Source organism: Lutra lutra, chromosome 6, assembly GCF_902655055.1.
Source record: "Lutra lutra chromosome 6, mLutLut1.2, whole genome shotgun sequence".
In the NCBI taxonomy this organism is placed as follows: domain Eukaryota; kingdom Metazoa; phylum Chordata; class Mammalia; order Carnivora; family Mustelidae; genus Lutra; species Lutra lutra.
Window position 1 is genome coordinate 126,826,891 of NC_062283.1, and position 20,198 is coordinate 126,847,088.

Below are 20,198 nucleotides of genomic sequence, written 5' to 3' on the forward strand. Positions count from 1 at the left end.
CACACTAAGGAATTGTTACTCTAGCTATTAAGCTTAAGAGAAGCACAATCACAAATCTTGTAAGAAATCTCTAAACAAGAACATCAAACCATAATGTCATATTATACATTTTTTTATTTACCATAGTACTCCAAAATTATTTCTGAATTATAGCGACGGGAGTTTTGTGTTGTTTTGTAACCAAAATGAACTGATGATTTTCCTTACCAATTCATATTCATCAAAAAGCTGTATGAGAGAAGGTGGAATGAACATATGAAAGCCCTGCAAAAAAGCATTGATCTGAGGCTGAATGGCTCTTGTCATTCGAAGTTCAGTAACAAGCTGAACATACTCCGCCTATTAAAAAAAAAAAAAAAGTGATTTTTTTTTTCAATTTCACATACTTAATATAATGTTGATATAATCATTCTTCACTTAAGAGGTAAGAGGTTGGGGGCGCCTGAGAGGGTCAGTCAGTTAAGCCGCTGCCTTCAGTTTGTGTTGTGATCCCGGGGTCCTGGGATAGAATCCCCACATTGGGCTTCTTGCTGAGCCTGCTTCTCCCCTGCCTGTCATTCCCCCTGCTTGTGCTTACTCTCTCCCTCTCTCTGTCAAATAAATAAATTAAAAAAAGAAAGAAAGAAAGAAAGAAAGAAAGAAAGAAAGAAAGAAAGAAAGGAAGGAAGGAAGGAAGGAAGGAAGGAAGGAGGGGTGCCTGGGTGGCGCCTCTGCCTTTGGCTCAGGTCATGATCTCAGGGTCCTGGGATTGAGCCCTACGTCGGGCTCTCTCCTTAGGAGGGAGACTTCTCTCTCTCTCTCTCTCTGCCTGCATCTCTGCCTACGTGTGATCTCTCTGTCAAATAAATAAATAAAATCTTAAAAAAAAAAAAAAAGAGGAAAAGGTTTAGAGACACCACTATTCAAGTATCTCATTAAACCCATAATCTACCAATCACTGAACTACTTTGGCCAAAATCCTAGGAATCAATCACCCATGATTTCTCTCACGCGCTGTATCAGTGAGTGCTATCAGAACTACCTCCAAACAACATTCTCAAACCAACCCTGTCTCACCATCTTCACATCCAGCACCCTGGTCCAAGCCATCATCATCTTCATCTGGGTTACTGTAACATGTGGGGTCCCAGTTTCCATTTTTGCCTCTGTATTGCTTCTCCCATACCACCAACTAATCTTTTAAATATATATAAATATTTTCTGTATAATTTCATATATAATTTAGATCACATCACTCCTGCTCAAAGCCTTACAGTGAGGGGTGCCTAGGTGGCTCAGTCAAGCACCTCTCACCCACCTTAAAAACAAAACAACTTTGTAAAATATAAATTACTTTCCTAGCCTTTAAGACCCTAAATGATCCAACCTCTGTTGTGCCCTCTCATCTCATTTCTTTCTACTCTCCCCCTTGTTCATTCTCTCTATTCCCCAAATATAAGCTTGTTCAGGCCTTAGTGTCTATACTTCCTCATGTCTCTGACTAAAGTATCTCATTAGAATGTAATCTCTCTGCAGGCAGGGGCTTTGTTTGTTTTCTAGTTTATATTCCCAGCTCCTGAAAAGTGGTTGCCACTTTGTAAATGTTCAACAAATATTGAAAGAATGCATACATTCAACAAGTGCATTTAATACATACTGAGAACTTGATAAAATGGGTCATTTAAGCATAGTTGACTTGATTCTAAATTAAGGTAAACTACTTTTACACATTTCATTTTAAAATACATCATTACAGAAAACAGTGTCACTTAAAATTTAACTGGTAATAATATATTTTGGCTCAGACAAGAATCAAATATTACATATTTATCAATCAACTCTATCAATTGTTATCATTTGTGTATTTTAAATTACCTCTAAGTGAAACTTTGTGACTAAAAAGCAATATGCTATACATAGTTCTTACCTGCAAGGTATGAATGTTCTAAAGAAAGTAGAGAAAGCCTATTTTAGGTTCCTTCTTTATTTGGTGGGGAACTAATCCAATGCTGTGCCCCATCCCACTTCCTAACTCTACCCCAGCAGCGGGGGAAAACCCACAAGGACTGAGCTAGCAAGTTATATATAACCACTGCTTATGAATTCTCCATACATGTCAAAGGAATGTATATAAGTGTCATGGTGGATTCTCCATAGTTCTCCCCAAACCCACATAGCTCCTGGTGCAATCTAGCGCAGGGAAAGCTGTCATCTCTGCTATTCAGCCTACCAAGAGCCCCCAAATCGCACTCCCTACCACCCAGAAGTTTTTTTCCACTGTACAGGATTTAATCAGTTACTACATTTAGGTATTTACCAGAGAGAAGGAGGCAAAAATGAGTGCCAAACAATCAAACAGAAATATAAAGTAGATTTTCATGTCCAATCCAAGAAATAATATATATAGCACACTTGCAACTGATAACCAATAATGATTTCAATATTAGCACATCATTATCTTTTAGTTTACGTGTGCTCTACATAAACTTACTCAACTACTATAATTTTTCTGCTCCACTCATTCGTTAATGTTTAAGGTGCTTTATGAGACCCTATCTTCCCTTAACAAGACCAGCTTTTTCCCAAAATGTTTTGCTCTTAGAATCTTATGGTACTATTTAATGATCATTGTTCAAGACCTTAAATTATGAAGCATAAAAGTAAAAGATTTGTGGGGCTCCTGTGGAGCTCAATCATTTAAGCATTCAACCCTTGATTTCAGCTCAGCTCATAATACCAGGGTCATGAGCTCTAGCCCCGTTTTGGGCTCCATACTGGACATGGAGCCTGCTTAAGGTTCTCTCTCTCCCTTTGCCTCTGCCCCTCTTGCCTCCTCCCACCATTCAGATGTGCTCATGTGCTCTCTCACGCTAAAAAAAAAAAAAAGGAAAATATTTGTGAACTGCTCAAAGTACACTTCACCAATTTTAACTGGCCATTATTGCACTCCATATTTATCGGAGTAGTACAAATTCTGTTTTCAATTACTTAATTCCTATTATTTTTAGTCTCTTTTTAAAAATTAATTCCCACAAGTATACTATTCTTTCCTTACATGTTCCCTTCTAGTCTTCTAATATGGAATATTATTCTAATATTCTAAATATTTTCCACATTTATTTCTATATTATTTCTATAACTTGGACCCACCCCATAGTCATTGTGTATCAATTTGTGGAAATCAGCTCCTTCTAATACCAGTTTCCATATTAAGTTAATTTAAATGTGGATGAATTTTGGTCTAAATTATTACTCAGAAAAATAATAAAATCGGGCACCTGGGTGACTCAGTTGGTTAAGCGACTGCCTTCGGCTCAGGTCATGATCCCAGGGTTCTGGGATCATGCCCCACGTCAGGCTCCCTGCTCAGCAGGGAGCTTGCTTCTCCCTCTTCTGCTCCCCCTGCTTGTGCTCTCTTTCTCTCTCCCTCTCTGTCAAATAAATAAAATAAAATCTTTTTTTAAAAAAAGAAAGAAGACTAATAAAATCGTAGCCATCACAAATCCTGCTAAGATGTTTAGTAAAATAAAGTTTTCCACATAGCTGAAATACCACTGTTTAACAGAAGAAAATATAAATCCAACTGAGCTAAAATGTTTCCCTGCTTCCTTAAACACTGTACATCCTCAAACAGAATAACACAAATTAACGTTTTCTTGATGATACAATTATTACTATGAACATCCACTACCATTACACACTAACATTTTGACTATTCATACTGAGCAGAAATATACTGACTGCATTCCCATTGTCTATACAGGCATCCAAGTGACTCACCTCCCCACACTTTATGCCCTGAACAACATCAAATATCTTAAATGCTTTAATAAGGAAACACTGAATATGTAGATGACAACCAGTTCACAAAACACTGGCATAAAGAGTTGCACAACTAAACATTAATTATAAACCAAACATAAACTATCATTTTCTTTTAAGCTATTATAAGAGATTGATAAAACTTGGGGGCAGAGGATCTTTTGTCATCCCTAACAGATGGCATATCCTAGGAGTCATGTTTGCTCCCACCTGAGTTTTGTTGTATATTCTTTGAAGGCATAAAATAATACTGATGCCAAAGAATTAAATTGAAGAATTAATCATATTAAGGAATCTTAGTACTTGTACTGGTGAAATAATTACATAAATACATAGAAAGCTTTCAACTTGAAAAGCTTCAGCATAGCATAGAAACACAGCAACAAAAAAAAAGCCTTAGCAACTTTTTTCTGGCTCAGCCTCTGATCCTGGTAAGTGATATAAAATCAGTAAGCAAAAAAGAAACTGAAGTGAAAAACGTAAAAACACTAAGATTAAGAAGACTGAACTTTCAGATAATATGTTCCAGTTAAATTATGTCTGTATTTATAGAAACATTTTAATAATCTCCTAGTTTTCTGAATATGTGGAATAAATAATATTCTTCTCTCAGACATCTTCCTTAAAATTTTAACTCCTCTTCAGGCTTTCAACCTAAATTATGTCTTCTTATGAGAAATGGTGGTGATCTTGAAAAAAAAAAAAAAAAGCAAAATTTAAGCTATTTTTCTTCTTGAAAATTGTTTTTCATTATTTCTCAAAAGATATCTAAATGAACCATATTTACTTAAATAATAATTAACTTTTACTAGTGAAAACAAAATGTTCTTTTTTCCCCCTCTAAGCAGAGGAATAAACTGGGCCCATTTGTAAAACAGTTTGGAATAGTTATTTTTTCCGTAATTAACAGTTTAAATGGCATTATTGTTGGCATAATTCAATTTACAGTTTCAATATATATCCTTTGGTGTATAAAAGCTTCTTTCCTGAGTTTATCCACTTACTACTGCTCTGGTATATAAGAGTTCTCACTGAAAATTTCTCTACTGAAAACTCCAAAGGATAACCAGGTTTCTTTTGTAGGCATAAGCAGATATGCCAAATCCTCACTGCCACTGTCTTACAAAATCCTCATGCATGCTCCCCAGACCAATACCACGACCACCTATCAGTTGCCCTGACTCCAATATTGCCCCATTTCAATTCATTCTTCACATTCCAAGCTAAGTTTGTTTTTGTGTTTTTAAGAAACAGAATCCACTGATGAAACTTGCCTCTATAACATCTACAATCATCCCTACAGTCTTCAGAACAATTTTCAAATTCTTAATTGTGGGTGCAGAGTCTTTCAGAATTTGGCCCGTCTACCCCCCTCATCTTTTACCACTCATTTGCTTTGCAATCTAAGCTAAGATCTACAACTCTCTGATCTACCTGTGGTTCCTTGAACACATTGTGCTCTGTCACCCTTAACTTCCTATAAGCCCAGAACATTTTTCCCTTTCCACCCCCCTACTCTTATCTGACCACTTAACGCTTCTGTAATTCAACTTCCATGCCGCCTCCTCTATTCCTTGATATCCTGTCTTATCCCATCCCTATTTCTTTCCCTCCCAGCCTGAATGAACTTCATGATTAATACTGTAAAAGTGTTAGCATTTAAAACTCATGTAGCTTACTCTTCAGTTCTAGGAGACAGACTGAAAATAGAAAACCTGTCACTTCTAACTCAAATTTTATGGTTCCAAGGTTCTAGCTTCTGCTCAAAAAAAAAAAGAGGGGATGCCTGGGTGGCTCAGTCAGTTAAGTGTCTACCTTCAGATTGGGTCATGATACCAGATACCGGGGATTGAGTCAGGCTCCCTACTCAGCAGGGGGCCTGCTTCTCTCTCTGCCTGCCACTCCCCTGCTTGTGTTTTCTCTCTCTCTCTGACAAATAAATAAATAAAACCTTAAAAAAAAAAAAAGAGAGAACGTGAAAAATAAAAGCAAAAATTTTAAAAGGAAGATGAAAATACTATTTAAATGCTCAGCTCCAGGGCGCCTAGGTGGCTCAGTGGGTTAAAGCCTCTGCCGTCAGCTCAGGTCAGGATCCTAGGCTCCTGATATCAAGCCCCACATAGGGCTCTCTGCTCAGCAGGGAGCCTGCTTTCATTCCTCTGTCTCTGTCTGCCTCTCTGCCTACTTGTCAAATACTTGTTTCTGTCAAATAAATAAACAAAAATCTTAAAAACAAACAAACAAACAAAAAAAATAAATGCTCAGCTCCTGGTAATTCATCCATTTTCAAAAGTGAAACCAGAGTTTAATTTCATTATTTTTTTAAAGATTTTTAAACAAATTGATAGATACTAAATTAAATTTAAAAGAGCATTATATTTAAAATATGGAATAAAAAAATTTTTAAAAATGTGGAATGGATATATATTCTTCTGCCTATATCATTTGTATTTATTTAATGTACTCTTTTTTAAACAAAGTATTTTCATTTATTTGACTTCATTCCACAATTATCGAAGCCTTTCCATAAAACTTAGGACTAAATGACTCCCCCATGTGGAGATCAGCTTACACAGATTTTCTCATACTAAAGCTTGGAAACTCATTTAAGCTGCAACATGCTTACAGATTTTGAAGCTGAACTCCAAAGGTGATAGTTACAACTTTACACCTATAGAGATAAGTAAGTAAGGGTCTAACCTTAGAATAACAAAAAAGTTCTTAAAAGAAATATATGTTAAAAAAAATAACAAAATTTCTAAAAATTGAAAATTTTATTTGTAAACTGAATAACAATCTTAAAGCAAGTAATCAATTTAAGATGCAGGTATGTTTCTAAAGATTTTTAATTTTAAAAAATTAGGTTGCTTACTGAGTAAGCATTAAATGTTTAAGCATCAACAATTTGATACAGAATTATGCTTGACTCAAAAAAGAATAAAACAATTATACTTGGCTCTTTCTGGTAATATTAGAAAACTCTGGAAAATGTTTACATCACAAAAATGGAAGCTGAGAAGAATTAACATATTAGTGATTGAGATCCTGCTTTATTACCAAAAGCTAATAATAAAAAAAAAGTCACCTATAATCAACCAAAAATTAGTTAATATAGTTAAATAAAAATCGATTTAACTTAGAAGCAAAAGTTTCAGCCTTTTTAATATTACAATAGTAAGGCAGTTGCCAAGTGGTAAGGCATCGGTCTCGTAATATTACAATAGGAAGTATTCCAGTCTAACTAGACTCACAATGAAAGGTACACCCTCAATGTGTGTATACTCTTGTTGTTACTTACTCAATATCTTCCTTCTTTCTAGAATTCATAAAAGACATGAGTGCCAAAGAATTAATAAAATGTCTTTTTAAAAATCTAAACAAAAATCATGTCATAATGGGAGGGGGACTATTAGGAGATACAAGTATAAATATACCTATGCATCATGCAATTGTTAATGGGTCTTTCCACTTTGTCATATAAAATATATCTGAGAGGGTGACAAGTCCACTCACCATAGTATTCACAGATAAGAATCATGTTTGAGTTTCTCTGGTGAAAAACAATCACTTGCTTATAATAAAGATAGTATAATTTCATTATCCTTAATTGAGAATAGGTCTCCAGTGTAAAATAAAATAATAAATGCACTACAGGGTAAGCAATCTAATAATTAGAAGATTTTAAAAAGTATTTTCAATCACTGGCAAGCTTATACATATTTTGAAAATGAAGCATTTTGGGGCACATGGGTGGCTCCATCATTAAGCATCTGCCTTGGCTCAGGTCATGATCCCAGGGCCCTAGAATCGAGCCCTGCATCAGGCTCCCTGCTTGGTGGGAAGCCTGCATCTCCCTCTCCCCCTGCTTATGTTCCCCTCTCTTGCTGTCTCTGTCTGTCAAATAAATGAAATCTTTAAAAAAAAAAAAAAAAGGCATTTTAGTCTTTTCATTATCTATAGCTTAACATGACTCATTATATTAAAAATCAAGTAAGATCTACCTTAACATGGTTAATTTTGCAAAAGGAAGAACATCAGACTTGAAAGAAGGAGACCTGGGTTTTGTCCCCAGCTTTACCATTAACTCTTTAGGCTTCAGTGTCCTTATGTGTCAAATGAGAGAGCAAACTAAAAAACATCTAAGCATATGTATGCAAAAACTCAGCTTCTGATCTCATTTTCAAAAATTAAACTTCATGGGTTATTTTCTACATATAGTATCTAAGTTGCAAAAGTAAAACTGCATACCATAATATAACTTTCCAATACCCTATACATATCTCAAACTAAAAACTTCTTTTTATAGAACACTATCCTCTTTTTATAGAGCACTACTTTGTATTGTGGTTTTCAGCTTGCACAATGCTAGTAACGATTCTGTATGGGAGGTATCATTATCTCAAGTCTACAAAATAGAAAACTGAGGCTCAAAGAGGTTAAAATGCAGCCAAGTCTTTTGGTCTTTCAAAGAAAAAGGAATCCGTATTTTACTAAGTCAATGGGCATAATTTCTTAAAGTTAGTTGCTTCTGAAGCTATCTTGGAATTACAATACAACTAATGGAAAGGAAAAAGAACTGCGTCTTGTTTAACCAGAAGTTGCTACTAGTAAACGACAGAAGTAGAGTTCCCAAACCAGATTTTCTGGCTCCCAATTTCCTACATATCAAAATATAACATAAAACTGAATCATATTTTTCAACAGTGAAATTGAAAACATATGACAAAATTTAAAACTACTATGTACAGCTGTCAATTATTTCTCAATAAAACTGGAAAAAATATTCACAAACAAAAGATATAAACAAAACAATAAATAAAAATAATCAAGTTATAAAGCTTAAAAAAACAATCAAGTTCAGAGATCTAACAGACTTACTGGATACCAAAAGCATGTACAAAGTTTAACATGGGAAATTCTTCTTTTCTCTACTGGAACTCTTAACATCGTACTTCAAAAGATGAAACAGTGACTAAATCCTAATATGATTTTGGTGTAAACTTCTATTGCTAATCAAAGTTTTTAATAAAGAGATGCCCAATTTATAGAATCAACTGAATTGTGCTCTAGGCTGCCTCAGGAACTGCCTCAGCTATCTAACACACTAGTGAAATGATCCTTCCTAACTAAAAATTTGGTATTTGATGGTTTAGTTAATTTAAATATTTTCTCTGTTATAAAATGTTATGAAACTGAAACAGTAAAAGTTTTTCTAGCTAGTGTCAGGAGGCTAGAGTGATCAGCAAACTATCAGGACCAAGTTACAAACAATGGCCACGATAAGTATTCAAATACTCACTTTATTATTTTGTGTGACAAGAATACTTCCACCCCCAGGTTTCAAAGGCACCTCTTCCATTGCTCCAAACACATCAGTTTCAACAGAAAAGGTTAGCTCTAGACCCAGATCACTAATATCATTATCTAAAATCCACTGCAAATTTTTGGCATATTCTGGATCAATGGATGCCACATCTTGGTAATTTACAGGAATACCTAAAAAAGCAAACATACAGCAGTTATATTCTAAATGTTTCTGCCTTTCCTTGTTTGTTTAATGGTAAAATACTGCCCTCTACAGATATTCCAAAAAACTGCAAAATATAATCCAATTCACAGCATGATTTAAGTGGATGCTAATTCCTAGATTTGGAAGTCTGTTAATTTAAACTTGTGTTTTTTCCCACATTTTTATAATGTAATCTTTCTTTGAAATAGCTATACAGAAAAATTATTATATATTTCAAAAAGTGCCATACACTTAAGCATATTCATATTAAAATGCATTCTTAGCATAAACATATACACACTAAAATGATAAACAATTTTTTAGCAAAAAAATAGATTTTTTTTCTCTCCCTCAGGCTCCCAAATGCCTTACATACACAGACAGTTTCTAATTGAAATAAAAACTACCTCAATCAAAATGCGATCACTTACCTACTTAGTTTTTCCCTAAAGATTCTAAGAAAAACACTTCAAATAAATGCCTCTGGAAATAACAATAGAGCCATACCAAGAATGTGCTTATAGAATGATCTTGTGAAGTAAATGTTGACCAGCTGCCTGTGGTTCAAAGCTAATCCCAAGATCTGTCCAGCAAACCGGAAATAGTTCAAGTGATCAGGATTTACATAGGAGTTACTATTAGGCTGAAAAGTTGTTCCTATTAAAATAAATACAAAATAATTTACTTCTAAGAATCTAGATGCAAAAAAAAGATCATTTCAATGCAAATAAATCAGTTCATATAGAATTTCAGTAAAACCAAGGTTACATTATGTATAAACTTCCACCAGAATGTTTTTTATGGAATATATAACAGACAATGGAATTGTCAGAAGATAATCATTGATTCACACATACTTATCAGAGTAAGTCTTTTGCAAAGAGAAAATTTTAGAAATACTTTTAACTGAAAATGGTTGGAAGATGTGTCAAAGAGATCCTGAAAATAATACATTAAAAGATAATACACGTTTTCCTCAGCAATGTAGAAATACTAGGTTGTGAATTAGGACAGGCATTGTTTTATTCATCTATACATGCCCAGTGCAGATCTTCACTATTTCTTGTTCCTTATGGAATAGAGCACTACAAGACAGTAACTAAAATTTTAAATGTTGTACAACTGTTCCTAAGTAATGAACTTGATGCCTTTTACCAATTATCAGAAAAATCACCAAAATCCACAAGTCAACAAATTATTCCTCACAATAAATAATCAACTTTATTTTTTTTTAAGATTTTATTTATTTGAGAGAGCAATGAGCACACCCAAGCAGGAGGAGGGGTTGAAGGAGAGAGACAGAATCTCTAGCAGATTCCCCACTGAGCACAGAGGCCGACTCAGGGCTCAGTCTCACAACCCTGAGATCATGAGCTGAGCCGAAACTTGAAGTCTGGACACTTAACCAACCGGTCACCTAGGCACCTCACAAATAATCAACTTTAAATAAGTACCACAGAGGTATATAAGTAAAAATGGCAAAGGCAATAGTTACCAATTACTGTCAAAACCTAGTATGATTCCACTTACATGACAAAAGGTCTGGAAACAGTGGTGATGGTTACACAACACTGTCAATGTACTTAATGCCAGTGAACTGTACACTTTAAGGTGGTTAAAAGAGTAAATACTATGTTATATATTTGATCACAATGAAAACAAAAATCTAAAAAAATATCTAGTGCAGGGGCGCCTGGGTGGCTCAATGGGTTAAAGCTTCTGCCTTCGGCTCAGGTCACGATCCCAGAGTCCTGGGATGGAGCCCCAAATCGGGCTCTCTGCTCAGCAGGGAGCCTGCTTCCTCCTCTCTCTCTGCCTGCTGCTCTGCCTACTTGTGATCTCTGTCTGTCAAATAAATAAATATTTTTTTTAAAATAAATAAATAAATAAATGAAACTGGGGCTCCTGGGTGGCTCAGTGGGTTAAAGCCTCTGCCTTTGGCTTGGGTCATAATCTCAGGGTCCTGGGATCGAGCCCCACATCGGGCTCTCTGCTCGGTGGGGAGCCTGCTTCCCCCCCCCCCCGACTCTGCCTGCCTCTCTGCCTACTTGTGACCTCTGCCTGTCAAATAAATAAATAAAATATTTTTTAAAATAAATAAATAAATAAAATGAAACTGTGACACAGCTATTTTCATCACCTCAGAAAAATCCTAGTGAACAAGAAAATGTCGTTTCCCACATAAAAATAGCTTCTAATAATTATTTCTACTTTCTATGTGCTTTCTGTATTTCTTAGGCACTAGGCTAAACATTTCTTACATAACAGCTAATTGATTTCTCTTTGACCACATCACAAAACATATATTATCACCATTTTCAAATGGAGAAATTGAGGTCCAGAAAGGTTACATTTATTGGCCTAAGATGATAACAACAAGAGGAGCAGAGCCTGGATTCACATCCAGTGTAACACCAAAGGCCAAACTCTATAGTAAATATCTTAATTCAATTAGAAAGCAAGTTTTAAAGAAATTATTATAGACATGAAGACTACCCAAACATTTCCCACATTTAGGAATTTTTAATTCAAAATTTTAATGTAATTTTGTCAACTAAACCTAAGAACATGGTAATATTTCATGTCAACTAAACCTAAGAACAAGGTAATATTTCACTGATATTCTAATTTATATATACTATGATCCCAAAGAGAAGACTTCTACAGCTTACAAAAAGTACAAATCACAATCTTTATGATCTCTGTGCTTTAGCATATGCTCTGCTAATATATTCATAGTATGAGGAATTACCTCGACTCATAATTCCACACCAAATCTGTTTTTCAGGTATGAAACTAAACAGACAGCCTCAGAATAAGGGACTATAAAGAAATGAAATAAAGCTAAAATACAATGCTCTAATGCTAAATCTTGCTTCAAAGATCAGGCCTAACTAAACCCACCACCTCATCAAATTTGTCATAAAAACAACAAAAGCACCAAATTCACCTCAGTGCAAATAATCAGAATTTATAAAATTAAAGCAGTCACATATTCCTAAACAACTTCAAATACACCATGTGTGTCTGAGGAGCCCATCACAGAAGCGAATACCTGCAGTTCCCTAGTATCCCCGCAGCCCACCACCGTCCCCCTCTTGCCTCTCCCAGAGTCGTCATCCTTATTCAGTGGAGGTTTACCTACTGGTTCAGTTGGAGACAATTAGGAAGTACAATTAATAATGCACTCTCTCCTTATAAAAAATAAACACTGGGAAGGAAAAGATCTTCAGGAAATAAAAGCAACTGTGTAAAGCATTTAAAAACTGAAATCCCGCCTTCACTTGTGTATGTCTTTCTTAAGTTAGAGAACTGCCAAGTATTCTTCTCACAGATGAGGCAGTAACCATTTCCATTCAGCCTACTATATCAAATTAGAATTGTGCAGGTCGAAAGTACCACTTCAACAAATAACCTATTTCAATTATAATAAGAGCTTTTTAAGTTTAATCTTTTAAAAGGACCGAAAACTAAGTTACTATACATAAACAGATTATAAGTTAAGATTTAACACCATGATTTCTAGACTGTTTTTTATGACCAATATATTTTAAGACCTGGAAACTCAAATAGGGTTAACAAATTTTAATTTTTCCAAGTAATTATTTTTCTAAGTCCATCTTTTTTTTTTTTTTTTTTAAGATTTTATTTATTTATTTGACAGACAGAGATCACAAGTAGACAGAGAGGCAGGCAGAGAGAGAGAGGGAAGCAGGCTCCCTGCCGAGCAGAGAGCCCGATGCGGGACTCGATCCCAGGACCCTGAGATCATGACCTGAGCCGAAGGCAGCGGCCTAACCCACTGAGCCACCCAGGCGCCCAAAGTCCATCTTTTCTAAGGCACTATTTCACAAAAGGAAATTTTAGCTCAGAAAAGCAGTCTAAGGACAATCTTGAAATTGCATAAATTTAGTTTTACTTTACAAAAGATTGATGAAAACTTCCTTACAGCCAGCACTGGCCCTTGAGAACCATCTATGTAGAGGAAAGAATGCTAGACTGAACCAGGTTCCACTCATGATCCTACCACTCATTAATCGAGTTAACAAAAACTCTGAATTTCAACTTTCTCTTCTAGGAAATGGGGCTACCCCACACCTAGCTCACAGGATTACTGTGGGAATCAAAGGATAAAATGCACTGATGTAGTTTGAAAATATGAGAAGTAAGTAACAGAAAAAATAATGTAGACTGTACAACTTACCATCAGCTGACTGGGTAAACAATGCATAATCAGGATTGACTATCTCATTAGACAGAATATCAAACCACTCACGCACAACACCTTGACCCTGAGTTCAAGAAAATAAAATTAAATATCGACAGAATTATATGTGGAAATTTTTTCTGAATAATAACAAATTAGAATCATTTCAAATGTCTTCCATTATCAATTATATACTAAACTTTATTCAAGTGCATTTCTGTCTTTTATATCTAGTGATGTTAACAGCACTTATTTTTATACCCACCATGCCTTCTTCTCCATGGAACCGTACAGCAATTCCTTGCTTTAGCTTTGCACAATTTGCTTTTGACACAACTTCACAGCTACTCCTAAAAATAGAATCTAAATATGTAGCATTGGTTAATTTTATGTATTAAAATTTACAATAACTGGTATTTTGTGCCTCAACCACATTAGCTTCTTTTTAAACATACCTCTGTGAACCAGCAGGATATCATTTTCATTCACTGGCCTGTGCACCATGTCTGAATCTGGTTGTCCTGAATGCAAATGCTCATAGAACCATTCACAGCGATCTTTAAATGGCTAACCCAACAAAAAAACGGTAAAATATGTCAGCAGTATTTCAGTTACCTATCAGATTACTTAATGAGCCTGCTAATGTCCTTTCCACAAATAATCATTCTTAGGCCTTTATTTATAATAAATAGTTCTAGATAATGTTCTGACATTTTAAAAACTATTCACAAAAAGGCAGATCTCAGCTGAAATACTTTGATTACAAAGAGAGTATATTTTTTTAATTCCCATTTTTAACAGAAAAGACTTGATAAATTAGGTTATACCTAAACTTAATATCAAATATGTAATTGATGAGATTTACTCCTAATTTCTTTCTTTCTTTCTTTCTTTCTTTCTTTCTTTCTTTCTTTCTTTCTTTCTTTCTTTTTACAATTTTATTTATTTATTTGACAGAGAGAGAGAGCAGGAGCATACAAGCAGAGGGAGCAGTAGAGGGAGAAAGAGAAGCAGGCTTCCCACTGAGCAGGGAACCTGCTGTGGGCCTGATCCCAGGGTGCTGGGATCATGAGCTGAGCTGAAAGCAGCTGCCTAACCAACTGCGCCACCAGGCACACCATTCTCCTAATTTCTCTTAAGCATAACAATGCTTATAAGAATGAATTTCCAAATCCAGAAAAATTACACTGCATGTTATATTCAATTTTTCATGAAAATAATCTTCCAGATCTAACTTTATTTTTATTTATTTATTTATTTTGTGTGTGTGAGAGAGAGAGAGAGAGAGAGAGAGAAAGCATGTACGAGAGCTTGGGAAGGGGCAGAGGGAAGAGAGGGAATCTCAAGCCAGCTCTGCACTGAGCCCAGAGTCTGACACAGGGCTGAGATCATGACAACCTGACCTGAAATCAAGAGTCGGACACTTAATGATTTGAGCCACCCAGGAACCACTATCCACCTTTATTGTTATTTCTATCCTTTGAATACATAGTGTAAACCTTGACAATTAGGGTATTTTTTCTTTTTCTTTTTTTTTTTTTTTTTTAAAGATTTTATTTATTTATTTGAGAGAGAGGCAGTGAGAGAGAGCATGAGCGAGAAGAAAGTCAGAGGGAGAAGCAGATTCCCCGTGGAGCTGGGAGCCCGATTCGGGACTCGATCCCGGGACTCCAGAATCATGACCTGAGCCGAAAGTAGTCGTCCAACCAACTGAGCCACCCAGGCATCCTAGGGTATTTTTTCTTATTTTAATGAAAGTGCCTGACTTAAGCTTTTATTGCCAAGGCAACCACTTCAAAGAGGCATCTACTTCAAAGATGGCTATCTCAAATAAACAGAATGCCAGCACAAAACTTGATAAGGAGCCAAGCCACTTTCCCAAAGGAAGGCTCCTCTGTTTTAGAAATCTTGATTGATTTCTATAACTGACCCTTTGGCCCCCCTGTTTTTCCTCTTCCCATGCTTTAAATTCCCGCTCTTACATTTTAAATTCACCAATAGTGAGCCTATGAAACCCTTGGCTCCCACCTCAACCCCAATAAAAGCAGAACTTCAGGCCCATGTGCATTATCATGCACTCTCCCACTCCCCCATCTCTACCATGTGTGCTGTGTAATACCCAGGTCCTGTAGGTAATAAATCTTTATTTTTTTTCAGGTTCCTAATGGTTTTTGCTGAAGGGCATCTTGCAGTCATAATAAAAACCACAAGGGCTGGTCTAGGCACAAGATTGGGTATTGAAAGGCTAAGACCAACACAGGACAATTGGCATAATTGGCAGGACTGGCAGGACCTTGCAATTAATCAAGGGGAATGCCTTTACCTGCAACTTGCCCACTAACTGCCAAACTCACCATCTGAGAAAGAAGCACCTTTAGCTAGGGGTCTGTCATGCTGCTATGTGCTTTTACACATTGCCTCTGTCATATGTTGCCTGCAATATCTAACCTAAAATGTCATGCCTGCCATAATTCAAGAATCTCCCCAGAGCAGCATGAGCAATGCCATATGCTCCAATGAAATGATTAGACTACTGATTATAAAGGTCTTAATTGATTATTAATGTGTATAAGGGACCTCCATAGCCAAGGAAAGCAAGGGAGGATGGATTGGACTGCAAGGCTACTGTCACTGCCAAGGAGGATTCTGGGCCAAAGGTAGATGGAAATGATTCTCTTAGGTAAGGAGGATTGGAAATTTCCACTTGTAACCACTGAGTCAAGTGGCTTGTGCCCAGATTACATGTCCTAACCGAGAAGAAAAAAAAAAAGCCCTATAACTGGAAGCCAACAGCAAGAGGGAACCCACACAGAGGGAACCCACACAAAGGCCTATAGTCTCTGTGTTGCCACTTTACTTACTACCATTGCTACTTGTCCCCTGACCCAACAGGATACTATGGGTCCAATCCCTGGTGTGGTATTGCTTAAAAAATTAATGGACAAATATAAATGACCTGAACAAGGACCTGACAAGGCACACCAGCTCCTTGGTAAAACCCCATGGATGCTTCCTAGGTGTTACTCAATTATGCATACCAAAATGCCAAGTCTCTGGTTTATGCTCCAGAGGCCTAGGGACTTTTCCCGAAGACCCTGTGCATATCAGTCTGAAGGCAGACTCCAATCCAGGAGAGGTTTCCTGTGACACCCTGAAAAGGAAAGCAGCCTACAAAGAGGGTTGGTAACAACAATTTTCCAGTAAGATTAAGGTAACAGGATAAAAACAAGAAGTAGAAATTGAGATTAAAAGTCATACCTTAACTGAAATTCAAATGTTTCTTAAGTATTTTATGCAGCAGGAAGGAGAGAGGGGAACTAATTGGTTATTGCAGGTTTTCTTGTTTAGAACTGGCTCTTAACTGTTACTCATAGTGGCTAAAATCCATCAACTGGCTGCTACCTCTGAAAACCCTACAATCCATAACTTCCTTTTTTTTTAATAGCTGTGTTATTTATTTCTTATTTTTTAAATTATTTTTTAACATATAATGTATTATTTGCCCCAGGGGTACAGGTCTATGAATCGTCAGGCTTACATACTTCACAGCACTCATCATATCACATACCCTCCCCCAATGTTCATAACCCAGCCACCCTATCCCTAACTCCCCCACCCCTCAGCAACCCTCAGTTTGTTTCATGAGATTAAGGGTCTCTTATGGTTTGTCTCCCTCCTGATCCCATCTTGTTTCATTTTTTCCTTCCCTACACCCTAAACCCCCTACTCTAACTCTCAAATTCCTCATCTCAGGGAGATCATATGATAATTGTCTTTCTCTGATTGACTTATTTTGCTCAGCATAATACCCTCTAGTTCCATCCATGTCGTTGCAAATAGCAAGATTTCATTTCTTTTCATGGCTGCATTGTCCTCCATTGTATATATATATATACCAATTCTTCTTTATCCATTCATCTGTTGATGGATATCTAGGTTCTAACCAGTTTGGCTATTGTGGACATTACTGCTATAAACATTCAGGTGCACGTGCCCCTTCGGATCACTACATTTGTATCTTTAGGGTAAATACCAAGTAGTGCGATTGATGGGTCATAGGGTAGCTCTATTTTCAACTTTCTGAGGAACCAGAGTGTTTTCCAGAGTGGCTGCCCAGCTTGCATTCCCACCAACAGCGTAGGATGGTTCCCCTTTCTCCGCATCCTCTCCAACATCTGTCGCTTCCTGTCTTGTTAATTTTAGCCATTCTGACTGGTATGAGGTAGTATCTCACTGTGATTTTGATTTGTATTTCCCTGATGCCAAGTGATGTGGAGCATTTTTCATGTGTCTGTTGGCCATCTGGATGTCTTCTTTGCAGAAATGTCTGTTCATATCATCTGCCCATTTCTTGATTTGATTATTTGTTCTTTGGGTGTTAAGCTCTTTACAGATTTTAGATATTAGCCCTTTATCTGATATGCCATTTGCGAATATCTTCTCCCATTCTGTCAATTGTCTTTTGGTTTTGTTGACCATTTCCTTTGCTGTGTAAAAGCTTTTGATCTTGATGAAGTCCCAATAGTTCATTTTTGCCCTTGCTTCCCTTGCCTTTGGCGATGTTTCTAGGAAGAAGTTGCTGTGGCTGAGGTCGAAGAGGTTGCTGCCTGTGTTCTCCTCAAGGATTTTGATGGATTCCTATCTCACAATGAGGTCTTTCTTCTATTTGAGTCTATGTTTGTGTGTGGTGTAAGGACATGGTCCAGTTTCATTCTTCTGCATGTAGCTGTCCAATTTTCCCAACACCATTTGTTGAAGAGACTGACTGTTTTCCACTGTACATTCTTTCCTGCTTTGTCAAAGTTTAGTTCACCATAGAGTTGATGATCTATTTCTGGTCTCTCTATTCTGTTTCATTGATCTATGTGTCTGTTTTTGTGCCAGTACCATACTGTCTTGATGGTTACAGCTTTGTGAAAGACCTTGAAGTCTGGAATTGTGATGCCACCAACTCTGGCTTTCTTTTTCAACATTCCTCTGGCTATTCAGGGTCTTTTCTGGTTCCAATAAATTTCAGGATTTGTTCTATGCTTTGAAAAAAAATTGATGGTATTTTGATAGGGATTGCATTAAATGTGTAGACTGCTTTAGGTAGTATAGACATTTTCACAATATTCATTCTTCCAATCCATTAGCATGGAACGTTTTTCCATTTCTTTTTGTCTTCCTCAATTTCTTTCATGAGTACTTTATAGTTTTCTGAGCACAAATTCTACGCCTCTTTGGTTAGGTTTATTCCTAGGTATCTTATGGTTTTGGATGCAATTGTAAATGGGACTGACTCCTTAATTTCTCTTTTTTCTGTTTTGCTGTTGCTGTATAGAAATGCAACCGATTTCCCTGCATTGATTTTATATCCTGACACTTTACTGAATTCCTGTATGAGTTCTAGCAGTTTTGGAGTGGAGTCTTTTGGGTTTTCCATATAAAGTATCGTATCACCTGCAAAGAGTGAGAGTTTGACTTCTTTGCCAATTTGGATGCCTTTTATTTCTTTTTGTTGTCTGATTGCCGAGGCTAGGACTTCTAGAACTATGTTTAATAGCAGTGGTGATAGTGGACATCCTTGCTGTGTTCCTGACCTTAGGGGAAAAGCTCTCAGTTTTTCCCCATTGAAAATGATAGTCACTGTGGGTTTTTCATAGATGGCTTTGATGACATTGAGGTATGTACCCTCTATCTTTACACTTTGAAGAGTTTTCATCAAGAAAGGATGCTGTACTTTGTCAAATGCTTTTTCAACATCTATTTAGAGTATCATGAGTCTTGCTCTTCCTTTTATTAATATATTGTATCACATTGATTGATTTGTGGATGTTGAACCAACCTTGTAGCCCAGGAATAAACCCCACTTGGTTGTGGTGAATAATCCATTTAATATACTGTTGGATCCTACTGGCTAGGATTTGGGTGAGAATTTTCGCATCTGTGGTCATCAAGGATATTGGTCTGTAAATCTCCTTTTTGGTGGGATCTTTGTCTGATTTTGGGACCAAGGTAATGCTGGCCTCATAAAATGATTTTGGAAGTCTTCCTTCCATTTCTATTTTTTTGGAACAGTTTAAGGAGAATAGGTATTAATTCTTCTTTAAATGTTTGCTAGAATTCCCCTGGGGAGCCATCTGGCCCTGGGCTCTTGTTTTTTGGGAGATTTTTGATGACTACTTCAATTTCCTTACTGGTTATGGGTCTGTTCAGGTTTTCTCTTTCTTCCTGGTTCAGTTTTGGTAGTTTATATGTCTCTAGGAATGCATCCACTTCTTCCAGATTGTCAATTTTGCTGGCGCATAAGTGCTCATAATATATTCTTATTATATATGAGCCTGGTGTTTGTATTTCTTTGGTATTGGTTGTGATCTCCCCTCTTTCATTCATGATTTTATTAATTTCAGTCCTTTCTCTTTTCTTTTTGATAAGTCTGGCCAGGGGTTTTCAATCTTACTAATTCTTTCAAAGAACCAGCAGTTCCTAGTTGTATTGATGTGTTCTACTGTTCTTTTGCTTTCTATTTCATTGATTTCTGCTCTGATCTTTATGATTTCTCATCTGCTGGGTTTAGGCTTTTTTTGCTGTTCTTTCTCCAGCTCCTTTAGGTGTAAGGTTAGGTTGTGTATTTGAGACCTTTATTGTTTCTTAAGAAAGGTTGGATCACTATATACTTTCCTCTCAGGACCTCCTTTG

At 36.4% G+C, this 20,198-nt stretch overlaps 1 protein-coding gene across 8 annotated transcripts in view; it reads right to left on the reverse strand.

Annotated features, from left to right (window-relative positions):
• Window positions 1–20,198, reverse strand: part of HACE1 (HECT domain and ankyrin repeat containing E3 ubiquitin protein ligase 1) — a 119,972-nt gene that overhangs the window by 18,535 nt on the left and 81,239 nt on the right. For 6 of the 8 annotated variants that reach the window (XM_047733418.1, XM_047733420.1, XM_047733416.1 and 3 more), the window contains 6 exons: window positions 13,973–14,084; window positions 13,783–13,880; window positions 13,515–13,602; window positions 9,818–9,967; window positions 9,101–9,297; window positions 208–339 (listed from right to left, as the gene is read on the reverse strand). In XM_047733418.1, the coding sequence (XP_047589374.1) occupies window positions 208–339; window positions 9,101–9,297; window positions 9,818–9,967; window positions 13,515–13,602; window positions 13,783–13,880; window positions 13,973–14,084 (777 nt within the window). Of the gene's footprint in view, window positions 1–207; window positions 340–3,411; window positions 4,491–9,100; window positions 9,298–9,817; window positions 9,968–13,514; window positions 13,603–13,782; window positions 13,881–13,972; window positions 14,085–20,198 lie in introns of those variants that run through there. The other 2 variants (XM_047733423.1, XM_047733419.1) reach the window with 2 other exon arrangements.